This window comes from Mustela putorius, unplaced genomic scaffold, assembly GCF_011764305.1.
Source record: "Mustela putorius furo isolate JIRA1106 unplaced genomic scaffold, ASM1176430v1.1 tig00000056_pilon_pilon_pilon, whole genome shotgun sequence".
Classification (NCBI taxonomy): domain Eukaryota; kingdom Metazoa; phylum Chordata; class Mammalia; order Carnivora; family Mustelidae; genus Mustela; species Mustela putorius.
The window spans coordinates 689,461-712,344 of NW_025421263.1; the positions used below are offsets into that span (position 1 = coordinate 689,461).

General features: G+C 36.7%; 1 protein-coding gene across 4 annotated transcripts in view; it reads left to right on the plus strand.

Moving 5' to 3' along the window:
* The window catches only part of SPIDR (scaffold protein involved in DNA repair), a 603,350-nt gene that overhangs the window by 77,833 nt on the left and 502,633 nt on the right, over positions 1 to 22,884 (plus strand). For all 4 annotated transcript variants that reach the window (XM_045081470.1, XM_045081547.1, XM_045081503.1 and 1 more), the window contains exons 2-4: positions 3,623 to 3,778; positions 4,569 to 4,635; positions 17,744 to 17,929. In XM_045081470.1, coding sequence (XP_044937405.1) covers positions 3,623 to 3,778; positions 4,569 to 4,635; positions 17,744 to 17,929 — 409 coding nt within the window. The remainder of the gene's footprint in view (positions 1 to 3,622; positions 3,779 to 4,568; positions 4,636 to 17,743; positions 17,930 to 22,884) is intronic.

Genomic DNA, 22,884 nt, shown 5'->3' on the forward strand with positions numbered 1-22,884 from the left:
TTACAGCAACCCTAGGGAACTAATACAACCCTTAACTCCATTTCACTAGTTTATTATTTTTTGCCTCTCTCTCTGTCTTTTCCTCATCCCCCCCCACTTCCTCTTTCTCTCTCTATGCATGTGTGTATCAATTTTTTTCTATACCTCTACCCCTAAATATTTATTTTGTAGACTGAGGATATTCTCTTACATAAGCATAGTATAATTACAAAAATAGAAAATTAAAAACTGATACAATATTATTATCTAGTCAACAGTTCATATTCAGATTTTATCAGTTACCTAATAATGACATTTTTTCTCTGGTCCAAGATCCCATCCAGGATCGTACATTTCCTTTCCTTTCCATGCCTCTTTAATCTTCTGTTAATCTGAATTAGTTCTTTAGACTTTCTTTGTATTTCTTGACCTTGTCATTGTTGAGGTGTACAGTCCAGTTATTTTGGTCTTGTCTGATATTTTCCCCAGTTTAGATTTAGGTTATGCCTTTCTGGTAGGAATACCACGGGAATCTTGTGTTCTTCTCAGAGCCTCCTATCAAGAGGCACTTGATGCTGATTACTTGATTAAGGTGGTATCTGCAGGTTTCCCAACTTTAAAGTTACTGTTTCTCCCTTTGAAATTAGTAAGTAATTTGTGGGACGATGCTTAATGGGCATGTAAATATCCCCTGTATCATTAAACTGTCACCTAATAGGTTCAGCTTTCATTAATGGTTTTCCAATCCACTGTTTATATCAGTGTAGACCCATATTTCTTTTTTTTATTCAATAGGTTATAATCCTTTACTGTCATTATTTATTTGATGCAGGAATGTTCCACAGTTGGCCAGTGAGAGGCCATTCACCTATGCTCATGTGTCCTTATGACATGTTCTCATTCTTTGAGTGCTTTCTTACTCTCTGGTTCAAGATATTTCAGGGTCAATCATCTTGTACTTCCCTATTCCATCCCCCATGTCACCCATTTCTTTACATACCTGACGTGGGCTGATTTAATGCATTCAAAAGTATTCTGGAGTTAAGGACAAACAAAATGGCTCAAGAGACCAAATGTTATCTTCCTCTTTATTTTCTGTTCTAGTTAATGAAGCGAGTTTCTTCAGAGCTGCCAGGGGAAACTGCCACTAGTGGAGGGTAAATACCCTCTATCTTGAGGATAGATGCTTCTTCCTTTTGTAATTCTGCCCCACCAGACGAGTTTCTACATAAAGAGGAATATCCATAGGGGTCTTACATATTAAAATGCCATCAATGTTATGGCTGAATTTGTTTTTATGAATTTGTTCCCTCTTCCTCGGTACAGAAATTTTAATGGTATGTTGTAATCTTAATTCTTTTTTTTTTTTTAACCACAATGGTATTGATTAGGGTTTTTTTGTGTTATTAGATGATCAACTCATAGTAGTTAACCTTAATTTGATTTGTGTTGCAAATTTAAAAGATTTTCCTTAAATAAAATGCAAATTTAAAATCTTATAAAATGAGTACATTCTGTTGTAGACATTTGTAAAAAAATAAAAATAAAAAAAGGAAAACTCACACAAAAACATTTAGGGAAATAAATCAGTGTTAGCACTGTTGCTAGATAAAACTTCACTCATTTTCTTCCCTTGAGTATCTTAACACACTCTTCTGTTTTTTTCTCATGTAAAGTTGCTATCAACATTCTATGATAAGGTAATTTTTATTCACTTGTAAATCATTTATTCCTTTTCCTAGATGTTCAAAGTGTTTGTTTAAAAGCCTGTTTTCTAGGATATATCTTGGTTTTGTTTGCTTCTGGGCTGATATTACCAGGTATGTGGTATGCTTCAATATGTAGTTTCCTTTTTTCTTTTTCTTTCTTTCTTTCTTTTTTTTTCTTTTTTTTTAAGATTTCAGGAAAGTTTCTCTGGAATTGAAGTTTTTGATATTTTTTCTGTCCCATTATCTTGGTTTTCTTCTTCTTCAGGAATTGCTACTATCTGTATGTTGGATCACAAGAGAGACTTGATTGATCACTCTGTTTCTCTTGAATACTTTAAAATGCACTTTAAATTTTCCTCCTTATTACTTTCTTAAGATATTATCTGTGATAACTATGTGCTCTTGGATTCCTTCTAGTTTAGTCTTTTTTTCCTGAGCTGATTTTTTTTTCATGTTGATAGAATATTTTATTTTTTGTTTCAAGTTTTATTTAAATTCCAGCTAGTTAACATTCAGTGTAATATTTTCAGGAGTAGAATTTAGTGATTTGTCACTTATGTACAATACCGAGTGTTCATCACAAGTGTCCTTAATCTCCATCACCCATTTAACCCTTCCCCCCACCTACCTCCTCTCTAGAAACCCTCAGTTTGTTCTCTTTAGTGAAGAGTCTGTTTTATGGTTTGCATCTCTCTTTTTCTCCTCCCACTATGTTCATCTTTTTTTTTTTTTTTTTTTTTTAATTCCACATGAGTGAAATCATATGGTATTTGTCTTTCTCTGAGTGGCTTATTTCACTTAGCATAACAATTACTCTGGCTCTATCCATGTTGTTGTAAATGGCAAGATTTCATTCTTTTTGATGGCTGAGTAACATTCCATTGTGTGTGTGTGTGTGTGTGTGTGTGTGTATGTGTGTATTCATTCCATTGTATGTACATTGTATATATATGTTTATATACCACATCTTCTTTTTCCATTCATCTGTGGACATTTGGGCTCTTTCCTCAGGTGATTTTTTAACTTTATTCTACTGCTTAAGTTTTGTTACTTCATTTCTGACTTTTTATAATCTAAATGTGTTGTCTTATATTGAAATAGTAGGTTACACTTTTTCTGTTCTCTCAGCATGTCTTTAGTGTGCTTTCTTTGTGTGTTGGTATGTTATTCTGCTCCATTCTGTTTTTTCTAATTATAACTTTGTATTGGATTTGTATTGGATTTAACCTTGATCCCTGTCTATTGTCTATTTTTATGTTATAGTATCTGTGAATTTTTAGAAGAAGGCAGAATTCAAAAGAGCTTTTATAATTTCTGTTCTTTTCTTGTAGTTTGCAAAAATATTGCCACTTGTTTATTTAAATATCTTCTGGTTCAGTTCCCTTCCTACGCTCCATCTGAACCTTTTCTTTTCTTTATCTTTACTATCCCTGTGCTGCTGAGCAGATTTCACTGCCAGCAATTTCTCTGCAGTGTGACATCTGGTCCAAGAAGGTAGTCCTGGCTGACAAGTGCTAAGTGTCTTAAACTGCTCCTACTCCTTTGGATGTCCTTGGGACCTGTTTCAGGTACCATTTCATCCTCAGATTGCCTACTTCATATGAACACCACATGTGTATGTACTAAGATCCTCCTTTGTTCCTTCACTTCTCTCAGCTTTGCTTTCAGATAGAATCATATGCAGGACCTTTGGAGGGTTGAATATATTTGTCCTTACCTCTTTGTATTTTTGAATTTGTTCTCTGTGCAGTTTGTATGCTTTCTTGTTACTTTTTTTTTACATGGGGATTCAGAGACATTCAAAAGCTATGCCTTCACCATTGCCATTCCTGGGTTCCCATAGTGTTAATTACTAATGTATTTTTAATGAAGTTGGTTTGATTTTTTTTGTTTGTTTGTTTTATTTTGTTTTTCTTTAAAAACCATCTCCACAGAGAAAAAGAAATTGGGATACAGAATATTTATCCTTTCCAAGAGGGAGTCCACTAAAGTTCCGAAGAACAGGTCTCAGGACAGTGGGAGCAGCTGCTTCCCTCTCTGAAGCATGGCTCAGATGTGGAGAAGGATTTCAGGACACTTCTGGGACTCTGGTAAAGTAAAGGTCTTGAATGCCCATGGATACTTAGATTCCTGAGTATTTATGCCACTGTAATTATATTTCTTTGGAATTCCTTTCCTTATTTCAGGACACAGTAATTGGTCCCGTCTTCTTGTTTTTGTTTTTGTTAAACCAGAGAGAGAGAGAGAGAGAGAGCTCAAACAATCAGGGGGAAGTGACGACAGGTAGAGGGAGAACCAGGGTCCCTGATGAGCAAAGAGCCCAGTGTGGGACTGGATCCCAGGACCTTAGGATCATGACCTGAGCTGAAAAGACAGACACATAACCCCCTCACCCACCCAGTTGTTCCCTTACAGTTTTGAATTCCTTTAGTAATTTTGGCAGGTTAGTAATCACATCTTCATGCCAGACCCAGCCTTTGTACTTCTTTGTAATGAAATCTTTGGGCATCCTACTCTTGATGAGAAGTATATTTATGAAATGCTTGTATACTCAGGATCTGTTGCCAACAAGATACTCTGGTTAGTTTTTGTATGTATGCTGATTTTGAAATGCTTACAGATATGTACAAAATGGAATACTATTATAAACTCTTAATGGTTAGTTCTTTGTTTAGATTCTGATAAAATATAAAAATACATATATGTATGAGGAATATGTGCTTTGGGAATACTTATTGGTTAATATCAATAAAAGAGGCATATTTTAAGGAGGGTATTGTTTAAGGCTTGGAGTATTTAAAAAAATATTTTTGGTTTTATCCCTTGTCACATAAATTACTACATTATCATCATTATTTTATTATTGTCATCTTCCTACAGTCATTAGCAGCTGAAAAGAAGATCATTACAGAAAAGAACCTCAAATTACCCCCTAGACCCAAGAAAGGTAATATTTTGTTGGTTTCTTGACAGAAAAGGCATAAGGCTAATATATATCCTTCTTTGATTTATTTCCATAGTTTGGATAGACTGTATATTTATGGTTTAAAAACATCAAAATGTAAAAAGGTAATTTTTGAGAAATCTCTGATCTTTGTCACCATCTACCCCATTTTTTCCTTGCCTCCCATAGATAATAAAATTTTTTACATATCCTTCCTGGCTTATTCTTATGAGCAGAGCTCAGTAGGTTAGCTTAGGCTCCCAGGATTTTAAAAAATTCTAATTTGGGAAATATGGTTCTGAACTATGATAAAAGGATTATCATATTTCAGGCAGTGAAATTCTTACTTGGTGAATCAGTTAGGGAAAGCTTTCAGATATAGATAGTAGGAAACTTTCAGAGTGTTTGAAGAAATAGGGTTAAATTTATCTCCTGCAACAAGAAGTTTAGGGAGTCAGACCTGTTTTGAGTTCTGCAGCCTTAGTGTGGAGTTTATTCTTGTGGTCACGAGGTGGAAGCTAAGTTCTCTGGGCCTCGTTCTCAGGAGGGCTGTAAGTTGTGAGGATTTTCTCCAAGTGTACTTTTCTTTTGGGAAGGGATTCCCTCCCCAGGACCTCTACCATTGGCCAGAACCTGTTATATAGGGCCACTCTACAAAAGGGACTTCAGTGAAATTAAAGATTTTTAAATATCTATATTGCTTCTTAAATAAAATTAGGTTTCTATTAGTAAGGAAGAAATACTAGGGGGACTGCTGGTTCTGCTGCCACACTTAGTGGGTAGGCAGGGAAAGTCCATGCTTGAGACCTTAAGAGATCTCTTTTGGCTCCCTGGGGTCCTGACTGTGTAATCTTGGGAAAGAAGGTAAACACACTAAGCCTCTGTTTCTCCATCTGGGAAATGCATAAAAGAATGTCGAACTTATTAGGTTATTGTAAACCAAAAAAAGTAAGAAAATGTCTATTTCAAAGGCTTGCACTTAGTAGTTGTTTAATTGATGGCAGTAATTGCCATGTCAAAAAGATGGCAAAAAGAGCTGTGTGAAAGCCTGCTAAAAATTATGCATACTGAGCAAACTTTCTGTGAATAAGAGCAATACAGTTATTTCACTAATATTTAGGGGGTTCTTTTTATGAAAAAAAAAAATGAAAATAAGATTTCGCCAATTCATAAATTCATAAAACACTGTGTAAAAAACTGGTACATGTCCTTTGTAATTCCATAATCTTTTTAAAAAATTAACATATAATGTATTATTTGCCACAGGGGTACAGGACTGTGACTCATCAGACATACACATTTCACAATACTCACCATAGCACATACCCTCCCCAATGTCCATAACCCAACCACCATATCCCTATCTCCCCACACCCCTGGCAACCCTCAATTGGTTTTGAGAGATTAAGAGTCTCTTATGGTTTGTCTCGCTCCTGATCCCATCTTGTTTCATTTTTCCCTCCCTACTCCCACCAATCCCCCACCTTGCCTCTTAAATTCCTCATATCAGAAAGATCATATGATAATTGTCTTTCACTCATTGACTTACTTTGCTTAGCATAATACCCTCTAGTTCCATCCATGCCATTGCAAATGGCAAGATTTCATTTCTTTTGATGGCTGCGTAGTATTCCTGTGTGTGTGTGTGTGTGTGTGTGTGTGTGTACACGTACATACCACATCTTTATCCATTCATCTGTTGATGGACATCTAGGATCTTTCCATGGTTTGACTATTACGGACATTGCTGCAGTAAACATTCGAGTGCACGTGCCCCTTAGGATCCCTGCATTTGTATCTTTAGGATAAATACCTCATAGTGCGATGCTGGGTCATAGGGTAGCTCTATTTTCAACTTTTTGAATGCTTTCCAGAGTAGCTGCACAAGCTTGCATTCCCACTAACAGGGGAGGAGGGTTCCCCTTTCTCCGCATCCTCATCAACATCTGTCGTTCCCTGCCTTGTTAATTTTAACCATTCTGTCTGGTGTGTGGTGGTATCTCACTGTGGTTTTGACTTATATTTCCCTGATGATGAGTGATGTTGAGCACTTTTTCATGTGTCTGTTGGCCATCTATCTGGATGTCGTCTTTGCCGAAATGTCTCTTCATGTCTTCCACCCACTTCTTTCTTTCTTTCTCTCTCTCTCTCTCTCTCTCTTTCTTTCTTTCTTTCGTTTTCAAGATTTTATTTATTTATTTGAGAGAGAGACAGTAAGAGAGAGCACGACAGGGGAGAAGGTCAGAGGGAGAAACAGATTCCCTGTGGAACTGGAAGCCCAATGCGGGACTCAATGCTGGGACTCTGGGATCAAGACCTGACCTGAAGACAGTTGCTCAACCAATTGAGCCACACAGGAGCCCTTCTACCCATTTCTAGATTGGGTTATTTGTTCCTTGTGTGTTGAGTTTGATAAGTTCTTGATAGACTTTAGATACTAGCCCTTTATCTGATATGTCATGTGTGAATATCTTTTCCCATTCTGTCAGTTGTTTTGGTTTTATTGATTGTTTGTTTTGCTGTGCAAAAGCTTTTGAACTTGATCAAGTCCCAATAGTTCATTTTTGCCCTTGCTTCCCTTGCCTTTGGCGAAGTTTCCAGGAAGAAGTTGTTGTGGCTGAGGTCGAGGAGGTTGCTGCCTGTGTTCTTCTCAAGGATTGGTGGATTTCTGTCTCACATTTGAGGTCTTTTATCCATTTTGAGTCTGTTTTTGTGTGTGGTGTAAGGAAGTGGTCCAGTTTCATTCTTCTGCATGTGGCTGTCCAGTTTTCCCAACACCGTTTGTTAAAGAGACTGTCTTTTACCATTAGACATTCTTTCCTGCTTTGTCAAAGATGAGTTGACCATAGGGTTGAGGGTCCATTTCTGGGCTCTCTATTCTGTCTGTTCCATTGATCTGTGTGTCTGTTTTTGGGCCAGTACCTACTACCTTGATGATTACAGCTTTGTAATAGAGCTTGAAGTCTGGAATTGTGATGCAGCCAGCTTTGGTTTTCTTTTTCAACATTCCTCTGGCTATTCGGGGTCTTTTCTGGTTCCATATAAATTTTGGGATTATTTGTTCCATTTCTTAGAAAAGAGTTGATGGTTATTTTGATAGGGATTACGTTAAATGTATAGATTGCTTTAGGTAGCATAGACATTTTCACATTATTTGTTCTTCCGGTCCAACGGCATGGAACGTTTTCCATTCTTTTTGCATCTTCCTCAGTTTCTTTCATGAGTACGTTATAGCTCTCTGAGTACAGATTCTTTGCCTCTTTGGTTAGGTTTATTCCTAGGTATCTTATGGTTTTGGGTGCAATTGTAAATGGGATAAAATCCTTAATTTCTCTTTCTTCTGTCTTGCTGTTGGTATATAGAAATGCAACTGATTTCTGTGCATTGATTTTATATCCTGACACTTCACTGAATTCCTGTATGAGTTCTGGCAGTTTTGGAGTGGATTCTTCTGGGTTTTCCACATAAAGTATCATATCATCTGCAAAGAGTGAGAGTCTGACTTGTTTTTTGCCAATTCAGATGCCTTTTATTTCTTTTTGTTGTCCAATTACCAAGGCTAGGACTTCTAGTACTATGTTGAATAGCAGTGGAGATAGTGAACATCCCTACCCTGTTCCTGACCTTAGCAGAAAAGCTCTCAGTCCCTGTTGAGAATGATACTTGCTGTGGGTTTTTCATAGATGCCTTTGATGATATTGAGCTGTGTACCCTCTATGCCTACACTGTGAAGAGTTTTGATCAAGAAAGGATGCTGTACTTTGTCAAAAGCTTTTTTTAAGCATCTACTGAGAGTATCATATGGTTCTTGTTCTCTCTTTTGTTAAGGTATTGCATTGCATTGATTGATTTGTGGATCTTGAATCAACCTTGCAGCCGTGGAATAAATCCCACTTGGTCATGGTGAATAATCCTGTTAATGTACTGTTGGATCCAATGGCTAGTATTTTGCTGAGAGTTTTTTGCATCCGTGTTCATTAAGGATTTTGTTCTGTGATTCTCCTTTTTGTCTGTTTTTTTGGGACCAAAGTAATGCTGGTTCTCATCAGATGAGTTGTGAAGTTTTCCTTCCATTTCTATTTTTTGAATAGTTTCAGGAGAATAGGTATCAATTCTTCTTTAAATGTTTGGTAGAATTCCCCTGGGAAGCCATCTGGCCCTGGGCTCTTATTTGTTGGGAGACTTTTGATGAGTGCTTCACTCTCCTTACTGGTTATGGGTCTGTTCAGGTTTTCTGTTTCTTCCTGGTTCAGTTTTGGTAGTTTATTTGTCTCTGGGAATGCATCCATTTCTTCCAGATTGTCAAATTTGCTGGCGTATAGTTGCTCATACTGTGTTCTTATAATTGTTTGTGTTTCTTTGGTGTTGGTTGTGATCTCTCCTCTTTCACTCATGATTTTATTAATTTGGGTCCTTTCTCTTTCCTTTTTGATAAGTCTGGCCAGGGTTTTATCCATCTTATTGATTCTTTCAAAGAACCAGCTCCTAGTTTCGTTGGTTTGTTCTCCGGTTCTTTTGGTTTCTATTTCACTGATTTCTGCTCTCATCTTTATTATTTCTCTTCTCCTGCTGGGTTTAAGACTTTCTTTGCTGTTCTTTCTCCAGCTCATTTAGGTGTAGGGTTAGCTTGTGTACTCGAGCCCTTGTTTCTTGAGAAAGGCTTGTATTACTATATACTTTCCTCATAGAACCGCCTTTGTGGTGTTCCAAAGATTTTGAACATTTGTGTTTTCATTTTGATTTGTTTCCGTGAATTTTTTAAATTCTTCTTTAATTTCCTGGTTGACCCATTCATTCACTAGTAGGATGCTCTTTAGCCTCCATGGATTTGAGTTCTTCCCAACTTTCCTCTTGTGATTGAGTTCTTGCTTCAGACCTTTGTGGTCTGAAAATATGCAGGGAATGTTCCCAGTCTTTTGGTACCGATTGAGACCTGATTTGTGACCCAGGATGTGATCTATTCTGGAGAATGTTCCAAGTGCACTAGAGAAGAACGTGTATTCTGTTGCTTTAGGATGGAATGTTCTAAATATATCTGTGATGTCCATCTGGTCCACTGTGTCATTTAAAGCCTTTATTTCCTTGTTGATCTTTGCTTAGATGATCTGTCCATTTCAGAAAGGGGGGGGGCGTCTTAAAGTCCCCTACTATTATTTTATCATTGTTGATGTGTTTCTTTAATTTTGTTATTAATTGGTTTATATAATTGGCTGCTCCCATGTTAGGGGCATAGATATTTAAAATTGGTAGATCTTCTTGTTAGACCCTTTAAGTACGATATAGTTTCCTTCCTCATCTCTTATTATACTCTTTGGCTTAATATCTAATTTATCTGTTGTAAGGATAGCCACCCCAGCTTTCTTTTGATGTCTATTAGCATGGTACATTGTTTACCACCCCCTCACTTTAAATCCGGAGGTGTCTTTGGGTCTAAAATGAATTTCTTATAGACAGCATATTGATGGGTCTTGTTTTTTTATCCATTGTGATACCCTGTGTCTTTTGATTGGGGCATTTAGGCCATTTCCATTCAGGGTAACTATTGAAAGGTATGAATTTAGTGCCATTGTATTGCTTGTAAGGTGACTGTTACTGTATATTGCCTCTGTTCCTTTCACTATAGTCTATGTCACTGTTAGGCCCTCTCTTTGCTTAGAGTTGAATGCTTCCTGTGGAGCTGGTTTGATGTTTCAAATTATTTTAGTTTTTGTTTGTCCTGGAAACTTTATCTCTCCATCTGTTTTCAGTGTCCGTCTGGTGGATATAGTATTCTTGGCTGTATATTTTTCTCATTTAGTTCTCATATATCATGCCAATCCTTCTGGCCTGCCAAGTCTCTCTGGATAGGTTTGCTGCCAGTCTAATATTTCTACTGTTGTATAATACAGACCTCTTGACCCAAGCTGCTTTCAGTATTTTGTCTTTGTTGCTAAGACTTGTGAGTCTTACTTTTAGATGATAGGGTGTTGACCTGTTTTTATTGATTTTGAGTTGGGTTCTCTGTGTCTTCTGAATTTTGATGTTTGTTCCCTTCCCCAGATTAGGGAATTCTGCTATATTTTGCTCTAATATACCTTCTGCCCTGCTCTTTGTTTCTTCTTCTTCTAGGATCCCAATTATTTTCATATCATTTTGTCCTATGGTATCTCTTATCTTTCGAATTCTCCCCTTGTAGTCCAGTAGTTGTTTGTCTCTCTTGCTCAGTTTCCTTATTCTCGGTCATTTGGTCTTCTATATCACTAATTCTCTTATTCCTCATTCATCCTAGCGGTAAGAGCCTACATTTTTTATTGCACCTCATCAGTAGCATTTTTTATTTCAACTTGTTTAGATTTAAGTTGTTTTATTTCTCCAGAAAGGGATTTTATTTCTCCAGAAGGGGATTCTCTAAATATTCTATGCTTTTTTCGAGTCCAGCTTGCATTATCGTCATTCTGAACTCTAGTTCTGACATAATGCTAATGTGTTTATTGATTAGGTCCCTAGCCGTTGGGGCTGCCTCTTGTTTTTTTTTTTTTTTTTTTTTTTTTTTTTTTTTAATTTGGGATGAGTTTTTCAGCCTTGTCATTTCATCCAGATAAGAATAGGTGAATGAGAAAACAAAATACTAAAAAGGGTAGCAATGACCCCAGAAAAATATATCAACCAAATTAGAAGAGACCCAAACCAGGGCGGGCAGAAGGGGGTAATAAATAAATAAAGAAATATTATATCTGATATATATATATATTTTAGACTGGTGACTAGAACAGGACCACCCACTTATATTTTGGTCTGTAGAAGAGCCTACCATCCATCATTTTGATGAAAGAAAAACATATATATATATATATACCAAAAAAGGGTAAACTCAATGAAGGGAAGTTATATGACTATAAAGTTGATAATTTAAAAAGATTCTCAAAGGAATTGATAAGAAGTTGGTTGAAAAAAGAAAAAAAAGAGGAAGGAATATGATCAGGCTAGATAGATACAAGAGCAAAGCCATGCACTAGATTTATGGTATATTTTGATTGTTGGAAGAAATTGTATCCCAATATTTAAAAAAAATAAAAAAGATATATGTATACAAAAACTTAAGGTTAACTACAATGAGGGGATACAATATGACAATAACAATACAAATTTAAAAAATTTAAAAAGGTATTGATAAAATAGTTAAAAATGTTAACATTGGATGGAGGAAAGTTAATAGAAAAGAAATAGACTAAATCAGTAGTATATTAAAAAGAAAATAGAATAACAAAAAAATAAAATTTAAAAAATTTACCGTCAAAAGGATCATAGGGAAAAAGCCATGAAGTCTATGTGTTGCTTTCCCCTACCTCTGTAGTTCCAGAGAGAACTTGGTCTTGGCTGGATGTTTTTGCTGATCTTGTGGGGCAGGTGTCTGCTTCAGTGATTCTCAAATGTCTTTGCCTGAGGTGGAATTGCTCCCCCATTGCCAGGGGTCAGGCTAAGTAGTCTGCTTGGGTTCGTTCTTGGTAGCTTTTGTTCTCCAAACGCATTCTGTACCACTTTAGAGGATGGGAATAAGGATGGTGGCCTCCAAATCTCCAGCCTATAAGAGCCGAAAGCTCAGGGCCCCACTCTTCAATGCACCCTCAGAGAAAAGCAGTCAATCTATCCCATCTCCCTGGTTTCTGGCCGCACTCCATGCTTACCCAGTCTGTGTCTGAGCATTTCTGTCCCTGGCTCATGGTCCTGTTTTGGGGTTTCCAAACCCAACAGGTTCCTGCAGTGCACTCCCGCATTGCTCCTCCCAAATGAGGACGAGGGGGCATCTCTGGATCTGTTACTTGTGGGGTCCCTGCTCGAAGAGTAGTGCCCCAACTGTGCCTTGGATCATGGTTTAAGGTAATCCTGAGGTGAAAGCCCACTTTTCAGCTCCATCTTTACAGCTGACTTCCCCGATCCTATACCTATGATCCCATATCTGTGAGCTCTGTCACCCTCATATGCCCCTGGTCTTTTTGTGTCCCTGTGGGTCCTGACACCACACTGTCCCGGCGAGGGCTCCATCCCCTGCTTTGCCTCTGGAGCAACATCTTTCAGTGGAGCAGACTTCTAAAAGATCCAATTTTGTGCTCTGCTGCTCTCTCACTTGCCGGAATCTGGCTATCCCTGCCATGGTCTATCTTCCCAGTGCTTCAGATTCATTTTGCAAGTCCTACCTTTGGAAAGTAGTCAATTTTCTGTTCCTAGAATTGTTGCTCTTCTTCTCTTCTATCTCCTATTGAGTTTGTAGGTGTTCAGAATGGTTTGATAACCATCTAGCTGAACTTCTGCGACCTGATGATATTTCATTCTCTTACTGCTTTGCCATCTTGCTCCTCTAATTCAGTTATCTTCTGATGGAGCTGTAGAATTTAACTTTTCTTCTCATTAGTGCCAAATGATGTGCTTTTCAAAGATCACTTTAATTCTGATTTCTAAATTGTCATAGTATATGAAGAAAAGATTTTCTTTTACAGATGTGGCTGTTATTTTTTTGGTTATTTTAAGCAAGTATAGCCATATCCAACTTGAGGAAAAAAGGAAGTATAAAATAAGCTCTGAACTTGTGTTTAATTACAGAAAGATCTTTTGCGATAGTTTCCCTGTGCCAATATATATTAGACCCACCCTCCTGTTCTTTGTACTTCATAGAACGATTAGTATATTTTGAAAGGCTGAAAGAGCTTGCATCAATGTATAATTACTGTATTTACAACATAACTGCCTGTTGAGGCAAGAAAATATTGTTAAAAATTTAACAAAAACTGGTAAACAAATTGATAGGAATGAGGGTCTCAAGATATTTCCTAGAACTGGCTCATTTTTTAAATAGTACCTTTTAAAAAAAAATTTCCTTTTTAGTGCAGGAGAGCGGGGGGCAGAGGGAGAGAGAGAATTGTGAGCAGGGTCTATTCCCCTTGTGGAGGTGTACATGGGCCTTGATCTCATGACTCTAAGATCATGACCTAAGCTGGAACCAAGAGTTGGACACTCAACTGACTGAGCCACCCAGATGCCCCAATAGTAGCATTTTGGGGTATGTTTGTTTCAAACGATTTTATTTATTTATCTGACAAAGGGAGAGAACAAGTAGGCAGAGAGGCAGGCAGAGAGCGGGGAGACAGAGAACCCAATGAGGGGCTCAATCCTAGGACCCTGAGGTCATGACCTGAGCTGAAAGCAGAGGCTGAACCCACTGAGCCACCCAGATGCCCCCCAATTGTAGCTTCTAAGGTATTAGTTTCAGACATAATATTAACAGAAGTTATAGGCTGGGAAGTAGTTAGTATTTTTGTGAGAGCTGGGAAGGAGAAGTGGGGAAACATATTTTGCAGAATGTGCCCAAAGGGGGAGATATGTCTCTGTGTCTCTCTTTCCACAAATGTAAGGCACTGTAACCTGAATAAGCAGGAAACAGGCAATGGGAAGGAGTGGGAAAAGGAAGACAAAAGATTATACACTTGAAAATAAGCGCCTGGAACCTTTATAGATGATTTTCTTAGAAAAGTAGAACTTAAATATATATATTTATATGATAATATAACATAATAATAAAAAAATATATATTTTTTACCAAAGTGAAAGGTTTTTTTTGCCTTAAAAAGATTTTTTTCCCTTAAATGCCATACAGATTTTTTTCTTAAAATTTTTATTTTTGAGGTCAGAAATGCTTGCTCCTCGAGAGGAGTCACTAATTTTTGCTGTTGTTGTTGTTATATTTGTTGAATTGCTTTTCTCCTCTTTGTACCATTTGTTTCCAAAGGGCAGAGCTTTCTTTGTTGCTCTTCTGTAGGAAGAGCTCTATTGCTCTCAATAGGAGATAGGTATAGTAGTTTGCCAGGGCTGCCATGATAAAATACCAGTAATAAAGTATGCAAACTGGGTTGTGTGAATAACAGAAACTTACTATCTTACAGTCCTAGAGGCTACTTGAATCCAAAATGATGGTATTAGCAGGATTAGTTCATTCTAGGATCTGTTCTAGGGTTCTTGCCTTGTCTTGTAATGGTTGTGTTTCTATGTGATTCTTCATTCTTTGTGTGTCTTCACTTTCCATGTGTGTCTTCACTCCTTGCATGTGTCCAGATTTTCCTTTCCTATAAGGACACCTGTCCTATTGGAATAACTTGATCACCTCTGTAAAGACCCTATCTCCAAATAATCACATTCTGGGATACTGGAGTGTTAGAACATTAACATGTGAATGACCTTTGGGGTAACACAGTTCAGCCTGTAATACCACATGCTAGCACAATGCCTGGCTTGCAAATGGAGCTCATAAATGTTTACCTGTTGTAGCTATTCTCATAGTCTAGCTGATATCCTTCCTAAAATTTCACTGAACTGGGTCTTGATTTCAAGGGTACCCTTCAACAAATAAAATGAGTTTATATTAAATTCCTGGTAGTGGTTTTATCTGCAAAAATTATGTAAAGTTTTTGTAATTCATGGATTATGAATTCCATGAATTCATTATATAATCTGAAAGTAGTGATAACTTTCCTTCCTTCCCATCTTAGTCTGATCACACTAATAGACCAATAGACCAGTAATAGACCACTAATACCATAGACTATGTAGCCTATAAATGGCAGAAATTGGTCCAGAATATTCAGAATATAATATACGTATAATAATACCAGAATATTCAGTGTGTGGTGAAGACTCACTTCCAGGCTCAGGACTCTACCATCTTGCTGTCGACTCATATGGAGGAAGGGGCCAGGAATCTCTCTGGGGGCTTCTTATATAGAGCACTAATCCCATGAGGGCTCCACCCTCATGACCTAATCACCTCCAGAGTCCCTACCTCTTAATCCCACACACTGGGGACTAAGTTTCAAAACACTGTGAATTTTTTTTCCTAAACTTTTTTTTATTTATTTGACAGAGAGAGACAGCAAGAGAGGGAATACAAGCAGGGGAGTGGGAGAGGAAGAAGCAGTCTTCCTGCTGAGCTAGGAGCCCTACCTGACCAGACTCTGGGATCATGACCTGAGACAAAGGGAGATGCTTAACAATTGAGCCACCCAGGTGCCCCAGAACTGTGAATTTTAAGGGATACAAACATTCTCTCCTTCTGTCATATTCCACTCTTTCCTTTTCAGTTTACTCTTCCAGATGCATAATAATAAAAGGGACTGATATGATAATATCTTTTGTAAGTAAATACACAGCTTAGTTTTTATTAGCTATTTAAATCAATATGGATGAAGTTTCGTTTATTTTTAATTTTATGTTTTGAAGATAGACAAGTTTAGTAATTCTGGATATTCGTGGCACAAGTAAGTGTTTAGTAAATGTTTATAATTATTTAATGCTTTTGTGCCTTTGTAAGTGCTGTTTTTTCAGACATCATTTTGTCAGTGAATCTATTTTCCTGATGAACACATATTGGAGCACTTGCTTTTTTTGTGCCACTGTTATATGTGACATACCTCGAATTTAATAGTTAATTTTTCTTTTTATGATTTGTGTTTTAGACCATGCACTCCTTGAGAAGTTTTCTTATCTTTCTGTTTCCTTAAGGCTTACTTTATCAGTTGTTATGTAAATATGTATTGAATGAAACCATTTAACTTCATTCCTTGAGAGAGAAGTTTTCTTATCTTTCTGTTTCCTTAAGACTTACTTTATCAGTTGTTATGTAAATATGTATTGAATGAAACCATTTAACTTCTAAGCCTATTTCCTCTACTATAGAACTTGAATTATAATATCTAACCTCTTAATCTCATTGAAATATGTCTAAGGTATTTTTTTAAGTTTTAGCATAATAAATAATTGTAAAATTTATTTTTTTTTTAGGTGTATATTCCTGTTCTGATCACTGTTAGTAAAGTTTCCTCTCAACTTCCTATTACATCAAGATGGAGTAGCTCCATTCTTTCTAGGTTTCCTATTAGAATGACAAAGTAAAAAATGGTGATAACACCGAAATGCTGTCAGTGATATGGGATATGTTATGTTACTGATAGGATTGTAAAATGGTACGGCCACTCTGGAGAAGTTTGGCAGTTTGTAAGACTAAATATGCAGTTACCACACAACCTGTTAATTGCCCTTTGACATTTATCCCAGAGAATGAAAATTACTTTCACATAAAACCCTGTATATAATGTTCATAGCAGCTTTATTCATAGTAGCCCCAAACTAGAAACAACACAGATACCCTTTAGTGGGTGAATGGGTAAACTATGGTGTATACATGTCATGTAATAATACTTAGTAGTGGAAAGTGTTGATACATAGAACAACTTGGATGAATGTCAAAGGAATTATGCTGAGTAAAAGAAGCCAATCCTGAATTGTCACATAGTATGATTCCATTTATATATCAGTCTTGAAATGACAAAATTACAAAAATGCAAAGCTAATTTGTTGCTAGACATTGAGAATTGGGTAAGGAGGGTGACTAAGATGTGGCTTTATAAAAGTAATGCAAGGTATTCTCATTGTGATGGAATTGTTTTGTGTCTTGCAGGTATCAGAATCAATATTCTAGTTGTGATGTTACACTATAGTTTTGCAGATTGTTACCATTGAAGGAACTGGATAAAGCATACAAGGGCTCTCTTGTTTTTCTTTTTTTTTTTTTTGCCCCCCTACAACTCTGTGTGGATCTACTATTACCTCAAAATGATAAATTTAGTTAAAAGAGTTTATTAAGTGTTTTTAAACACATTGTGACTGCTAGGACTCCTAATATGATACAGGAGGCACACAGAAGCATTTCTCTTGTACATAAATACTGGTTATATGGTTTGTTTTGTGTTTTGTCTTGTTCTTTTGGTTCCATCAAATATTCTAGAAAGTTATAGTTGTATAATTAAAGGGGTTTTTTTTTTGACTTTTCATTTGTGCTATAGTCATTTTCCTTATTTGTTTGTTTTTTTAAACTTAATTCTTTTTTCTTTGTAAATTTGGTTTTAATTCAGAGAATCTTAGGTTTCACATAGAACTTTACACAGGCTGATCTGATATAAGACATGGCTTTCACTATCATCAAAATTTTGTTATTTGTGACTTTGACAGAGTAACATGTATAAAATTTCATTCTGGCAAATAACTATATCAGTTAAATGTGTTTATACATTTTCTTTTTCTTTAACAGAAAATGCTGCATCTAAGAGTACCGGTGAGCTAAAAGATATAACATGGCGTTCCAGTGAAAGTGATCTGTCTGATGAGGATAAAACAGTTTTTAAGTCACAGAGATATAATGGACATGGTTCTGGAATAGACAGGTTTTGTACCAGGAACAGGAAAATTTCATGTCCAGAAGATGGGGCCAGTGAAGGTAAATTGATAATTTGATAAGAAATCCTCTTTCTGTTTTATATTGGGCTCAATATTGAAAAAAACTTCATTCCTTTTCTTTTCTTTTTTTTTTTTTTAAAGATTTTATTTATTTATTTGACAGAGAGTTCACAGTAGACAGGCAGGCAGAGAGAGTTCATTCCTTTTCTAACAGTATTAGTGAGGACCATACTGTGTCATTTCCTTTATGCTCAGCCCTTTATAAAACATTTTCTCATTTAATATTTTCACACAACTCTAAGAGCTAACTATTACAAGTATTATTTTCATATCTAACAACTTAAGTTTGAACAGTAGAATTGGTTGGGATTCCACCTAGGTTCTCTACTGTATAATGTTATACCTGTATTGCCCATTGCTGATGAGGTTTCAGTAAATACTATGATAGTAAATCTGTCGTAGAAATATAATACACATTTCTGTTTTGATGACATTTTGTATTGTATTGTGTTTTTGACAGTGTATTTTATTTTTTTATTAAATTTTTATTGTGTTATGTTAGTCACCTTACCATATGTCATTAGTTTTTGATGTAGTGTTCCAGGATTCACTGTTTACATATAACACCCAGTGCTCCATGCAATACGTACCCTCCTTAATACCCATCACCGGGCCAACACATCTCCCTGACCTCCTCCCTTCTAGAACCCTCAGTTTGTTTCTTGAAGTCCATAGTCTCTCATGGTTCGTCTCCCCCTCTAATTCCCTCCCCTTCATTTTTCCCTTCCTTCTCTTAATGTCCTCCGTGCTATTCCTTATGTTTCACAAGTAAGGGAAACCATATGATAATTGACTTTCTCTGCTTCACTTATTATACTCAGCATAATCTCCTCCAGTCCAATCCATGTTGATGCAAAATTTGGATATTCATAATTTCTGATAGCTGAGTTATATTCCATTTTATATATGGCCCACATCTTTATCCATTCGTCTGTTGAAGGGCATCTTGGCTTTTTCCACAGTTTGGCTATTGTGGATGTTGCTGCTATGAACATTGGGGTGCATGTGCCCCTTCTTTTCGCTATATCTGTATCTTTGGGGTAAACCCCAGTAGTACAATTGCTGGGTCAATTTTTTTTTTTTTTTGAGGAACCTCCACACTGTTTTCCAAAGTATCTGCGCCAACTTGCATTCTCACCAGTAGTGTAAGAGGGATCCCCTTTTTCCAGATCCTCTCCAGCATTTGTTGTTTCTTGCCTTGTCGATTTTTGCCATTCGAACTGTTAGAAGGTGGTATCTCAACATGGTTAATGATGATGAGTATTTTTTCATGTTTCTATTAGCTATTTGTATGTCTTCATTGGAGAAGTGTCTATTCACGTCTTCTGCCCATTTTTTGACTTGATTATTTGTTTTTGGGTGTTGAGTTTGAGAAGTTCTTCATAGATCTTGGATATCAACCCTTTCTCTGTAGTGTCATTTGCAAATATCTTCCATTTCATGGGTCGCCTCTTTGTTTTGTTGACTGTTTCCTTCACTGTGCAGAAGCTTTTGATCTTGATGAAGTCCCATCTGTTCATTTTTGCTTTTGTTTCCTTTGCCTTTGGAGATGTGTCTTGAAAGAAGTTGCTGTGACAGATGTTGAAAAGGTTACGATGTTCGCCTCTAGGATATTGATGGATTCCTATCCCACATTGAGGTCTTTCATCCATTTAGAGTTTATCTTTGTGTATGGTATAAGAAAATGGTCGAATTTCATTCTTCCAATTTCCCCAGCACCAGAGACTGTCTTTTTTCCATTGGATATTTTTTCCTGCTTTGTGGAAGATTATTTGACCATAGGATTGAGGGTCCATATCTGGGCTCTCTACTCTGTTCCATTGGTCTATGTATCAGTTTTTGTGCCAGTACCATGCTGACTTGAAATCAGGCAATGCGATGTCCTCAGCTTTATTTCTCTTTTTCAACATTTCCTTGGTGATTTGGGGTCTTTTCTGTTTCCATACAAACTTTTGGATTGTTTGTTCTAGCACTTTGAAGAATGCTGGTGGTATTTTGATTGAGATGGCTTGAAAGTATAGATTGCTTTGGGCAACATACACATTTTAGCAATGTTTATTTTTCTGATCCATGAGCATGGAATATTTTTCCATCTTTTTGTGTCTTCTTCAATTTCTTCATGAGTGTTCTGTAGTTCTAGAGTATAGATCCTTAACTTTTTTGGTTAGGGTTTCCAAGGTATCCTATGGTTTTTGGTGCTATTGTAAATGGAATTGATTCTCTATATTTCTCTTTCTACAGTTTCATTATTAGTGTATAAGAAAGCCACTGATTTCTGTGCATTGATTTTGTATTCTGTCACATTACTGAACTGCTATATGAGTTTAATACTTTGGGGGTGGAGTCTTCCAGTTTTCCACATAAAGTATCATGTCATCTGTAAAGAGAGAGAGTTTGATTTCTTTGCCAGTTTGAGTAACTTTTATTTCTTTTTGGTGTTTGATTGCTATCATTAGGACTTCAAGTACTATGTTGAACAATAGTGCTGAGAGTGAACATCCTTGTCATGTTCCTAATCTTAAGGCTGTTAGCTTTTCCCCATTGAGAATGATTTTTGCTGTGTGTTTTTCATAGATGGATTTTATGAAACTGAGAAATGTTCCCTCTATCCCTCTAATTTGAGGAGTTTTAGTCCAGAAAGGGTGCTGTATCTTGTCAGATGCTTTTTCTGCATCAATTGAGAGAACCATGTGGTTCTTTTCTCTTACTATTTTTTTCTATCACATTGATTATTTTGTCAATGTTGAACCACCCTTGCATTCCCAGGTATAAATCCCACCTGGTCATTCTTTGATTCATTCATTCCCAGGTGGATATTCTTTTTAATATATTGCTGGATCGTATTAGCTAGGATCTTGTTGAGAATCTTAGTACCATATTCATCAGGGGTATTGGTCTGAAATTCTCCTTTTTGATGGGGTCTTTGGTTGGTTTGGGGATCAAGGTAATGCTGGCCTCATAGAAAGGGTCTGCAAGTTTTCCTTCTGTTTCTATTTTTTGAAACAGATTCAGGAGAGTAGGTATTATTTCTTTTTTGAATGTTTAGTAAAATTCCCCAGGGAATCCATCAGGTCCTGGATTCTTGTTTTTTGGGAGGTTTTGATTACTGCTTCAATCTTGTTACTAGTTAAATAACTAGTAACAAGATTGTCTGTAAAGGTTGCCAATTTCTTCCTGTTTCAGTCTTGGAAGTTTATAGGTTTATAGGAATGCATCCATTGCTTCTAGGTTGCTTAATTTATTGGCATATAGCTGTTGATAATAATTTCTGATGATTGTTTCTATTTCCTGGGAGTTAATCATGATCTCCCCCATTTCATTCATCATTTTATTACTTTGGGTCCTTTCTCTTTTCTTTTGGATTAGTTTGGCCAGTGCTTTGTCAATCTTATTAATTCTTTCAGAGAACTGGCTTATGGTTTTGTTGATGTGTTCTGTTATATCTCTGGTTTCTAATTCATTGATCTCTGCTCTCTTCTTAATTATTTCCCTTCTTGTGAGTGGGTTAGGCTTAATTTGTTGGTGATTCTCCAGTTCTTTAAGGTATAAAGAGAGTTAGCGTTCGGGATTTTTCTATTTTTTTGAGTGAGGCTTGGATGGCCATGTATTTCCCTGTTAGGAACGCCTTTGCCATATCCTGTAAGTTTTGGACCAATGTGTTTTCGTTCTCATTGGTTTCCATGAATTGTTTAAGTTCTTTGACTTCCTGGTTGACCTAAACGTTCTTGAGCAGGATGGTCCTTAGCTTCCAAGTGTTTGAATTTCTTGTAGATTTTTTCTTGTGATTGAATTCCAGTTTCAAAGCACTGTGGTCTGAAAATATGGAGGAAATAATCTCAATCTTTTGGTATCGGTTGAGCTCTGATTTGTGACCCAGTATGTGGTGTATTTTGGAGAAAATTACATGTGTGCTCGAGAAGAATGAGTATTTCATTGTTTTAGGGTGGAATGTTCTATATATTTCTTTGAGGTCTATCAGATCTCTTGTTTGTTTGTTGATATTCTGCTTAGATAATCTGCCTGTTGCTAAGAGTGGACTATTAAGATCCCCTACAATTAACATAGTGTATCAGTATGTCTCTTTATTTTGATTAACAGTTGGCTTATGTAGTTGGCTGCTCCCATGTTGGAGGCATAGATATTTGGAATTGTTAGATCTTGTTGGATAGACCCTTTAAGAATGATATAGTATCCTTCTGTATCTCTGACTGCAGTCTTTAGCTGAAAATCTAATTTGTCAGATACAAGCATTGCTAGCTACCCCAGCTTTCTTTTGCAGTCCATTAGCATGAAAGAGAGCTTTTCCATCCCTTCACTTTCAGTCTGGATGTATCTTTAGGTTCAAAATGAGTCTCTTGTAGTCAGCGTATGGATGGTTCCTGTCTTTTTATCCAATCTACAACCCTGTGCCATTTTATGGGAGCATTTAGGCTATTCACTTTGAGAGTGATTATTGAAAGATACGTTTTTATTGCTTTTTATTGTTTTTATACGCTTTTATTAAACAAGGTTCTTGTTTCTATAGATTGTCTCTGTAATTTTTGTTCTACATCACTCTTGGGGTCTTTCTTCTCTTGTAGGACTCCCCTTAGCATTTCTTTCAGGGCCAGGTTAGTGGTCACATGTTCCTTCAGTTTTTGCTTTTGCTGGTCTTAGAAGCTCTTTCTCTCTCCATCCATCTATCCATCCATCTCTGTCCAACTAAATGACAGCCTTGCTGGGTAGAGTATTCTTGGCTGCATGTTCTTCTCATTTAGTATCCTGAATATATCTTGCCATCTCTTTCTGGCTTGCCAGATTTCTGTGGACAGGTCTGACGTTATTTTGATGATCCTCCCTCTGTACGTAAGGAATCTCTTCCCTCTAGCCGACCTTAAGATATTTTACCTGGTTTAAGGTTCACGAGTTTCAATATCACATGCCTGGGGGTCTGTC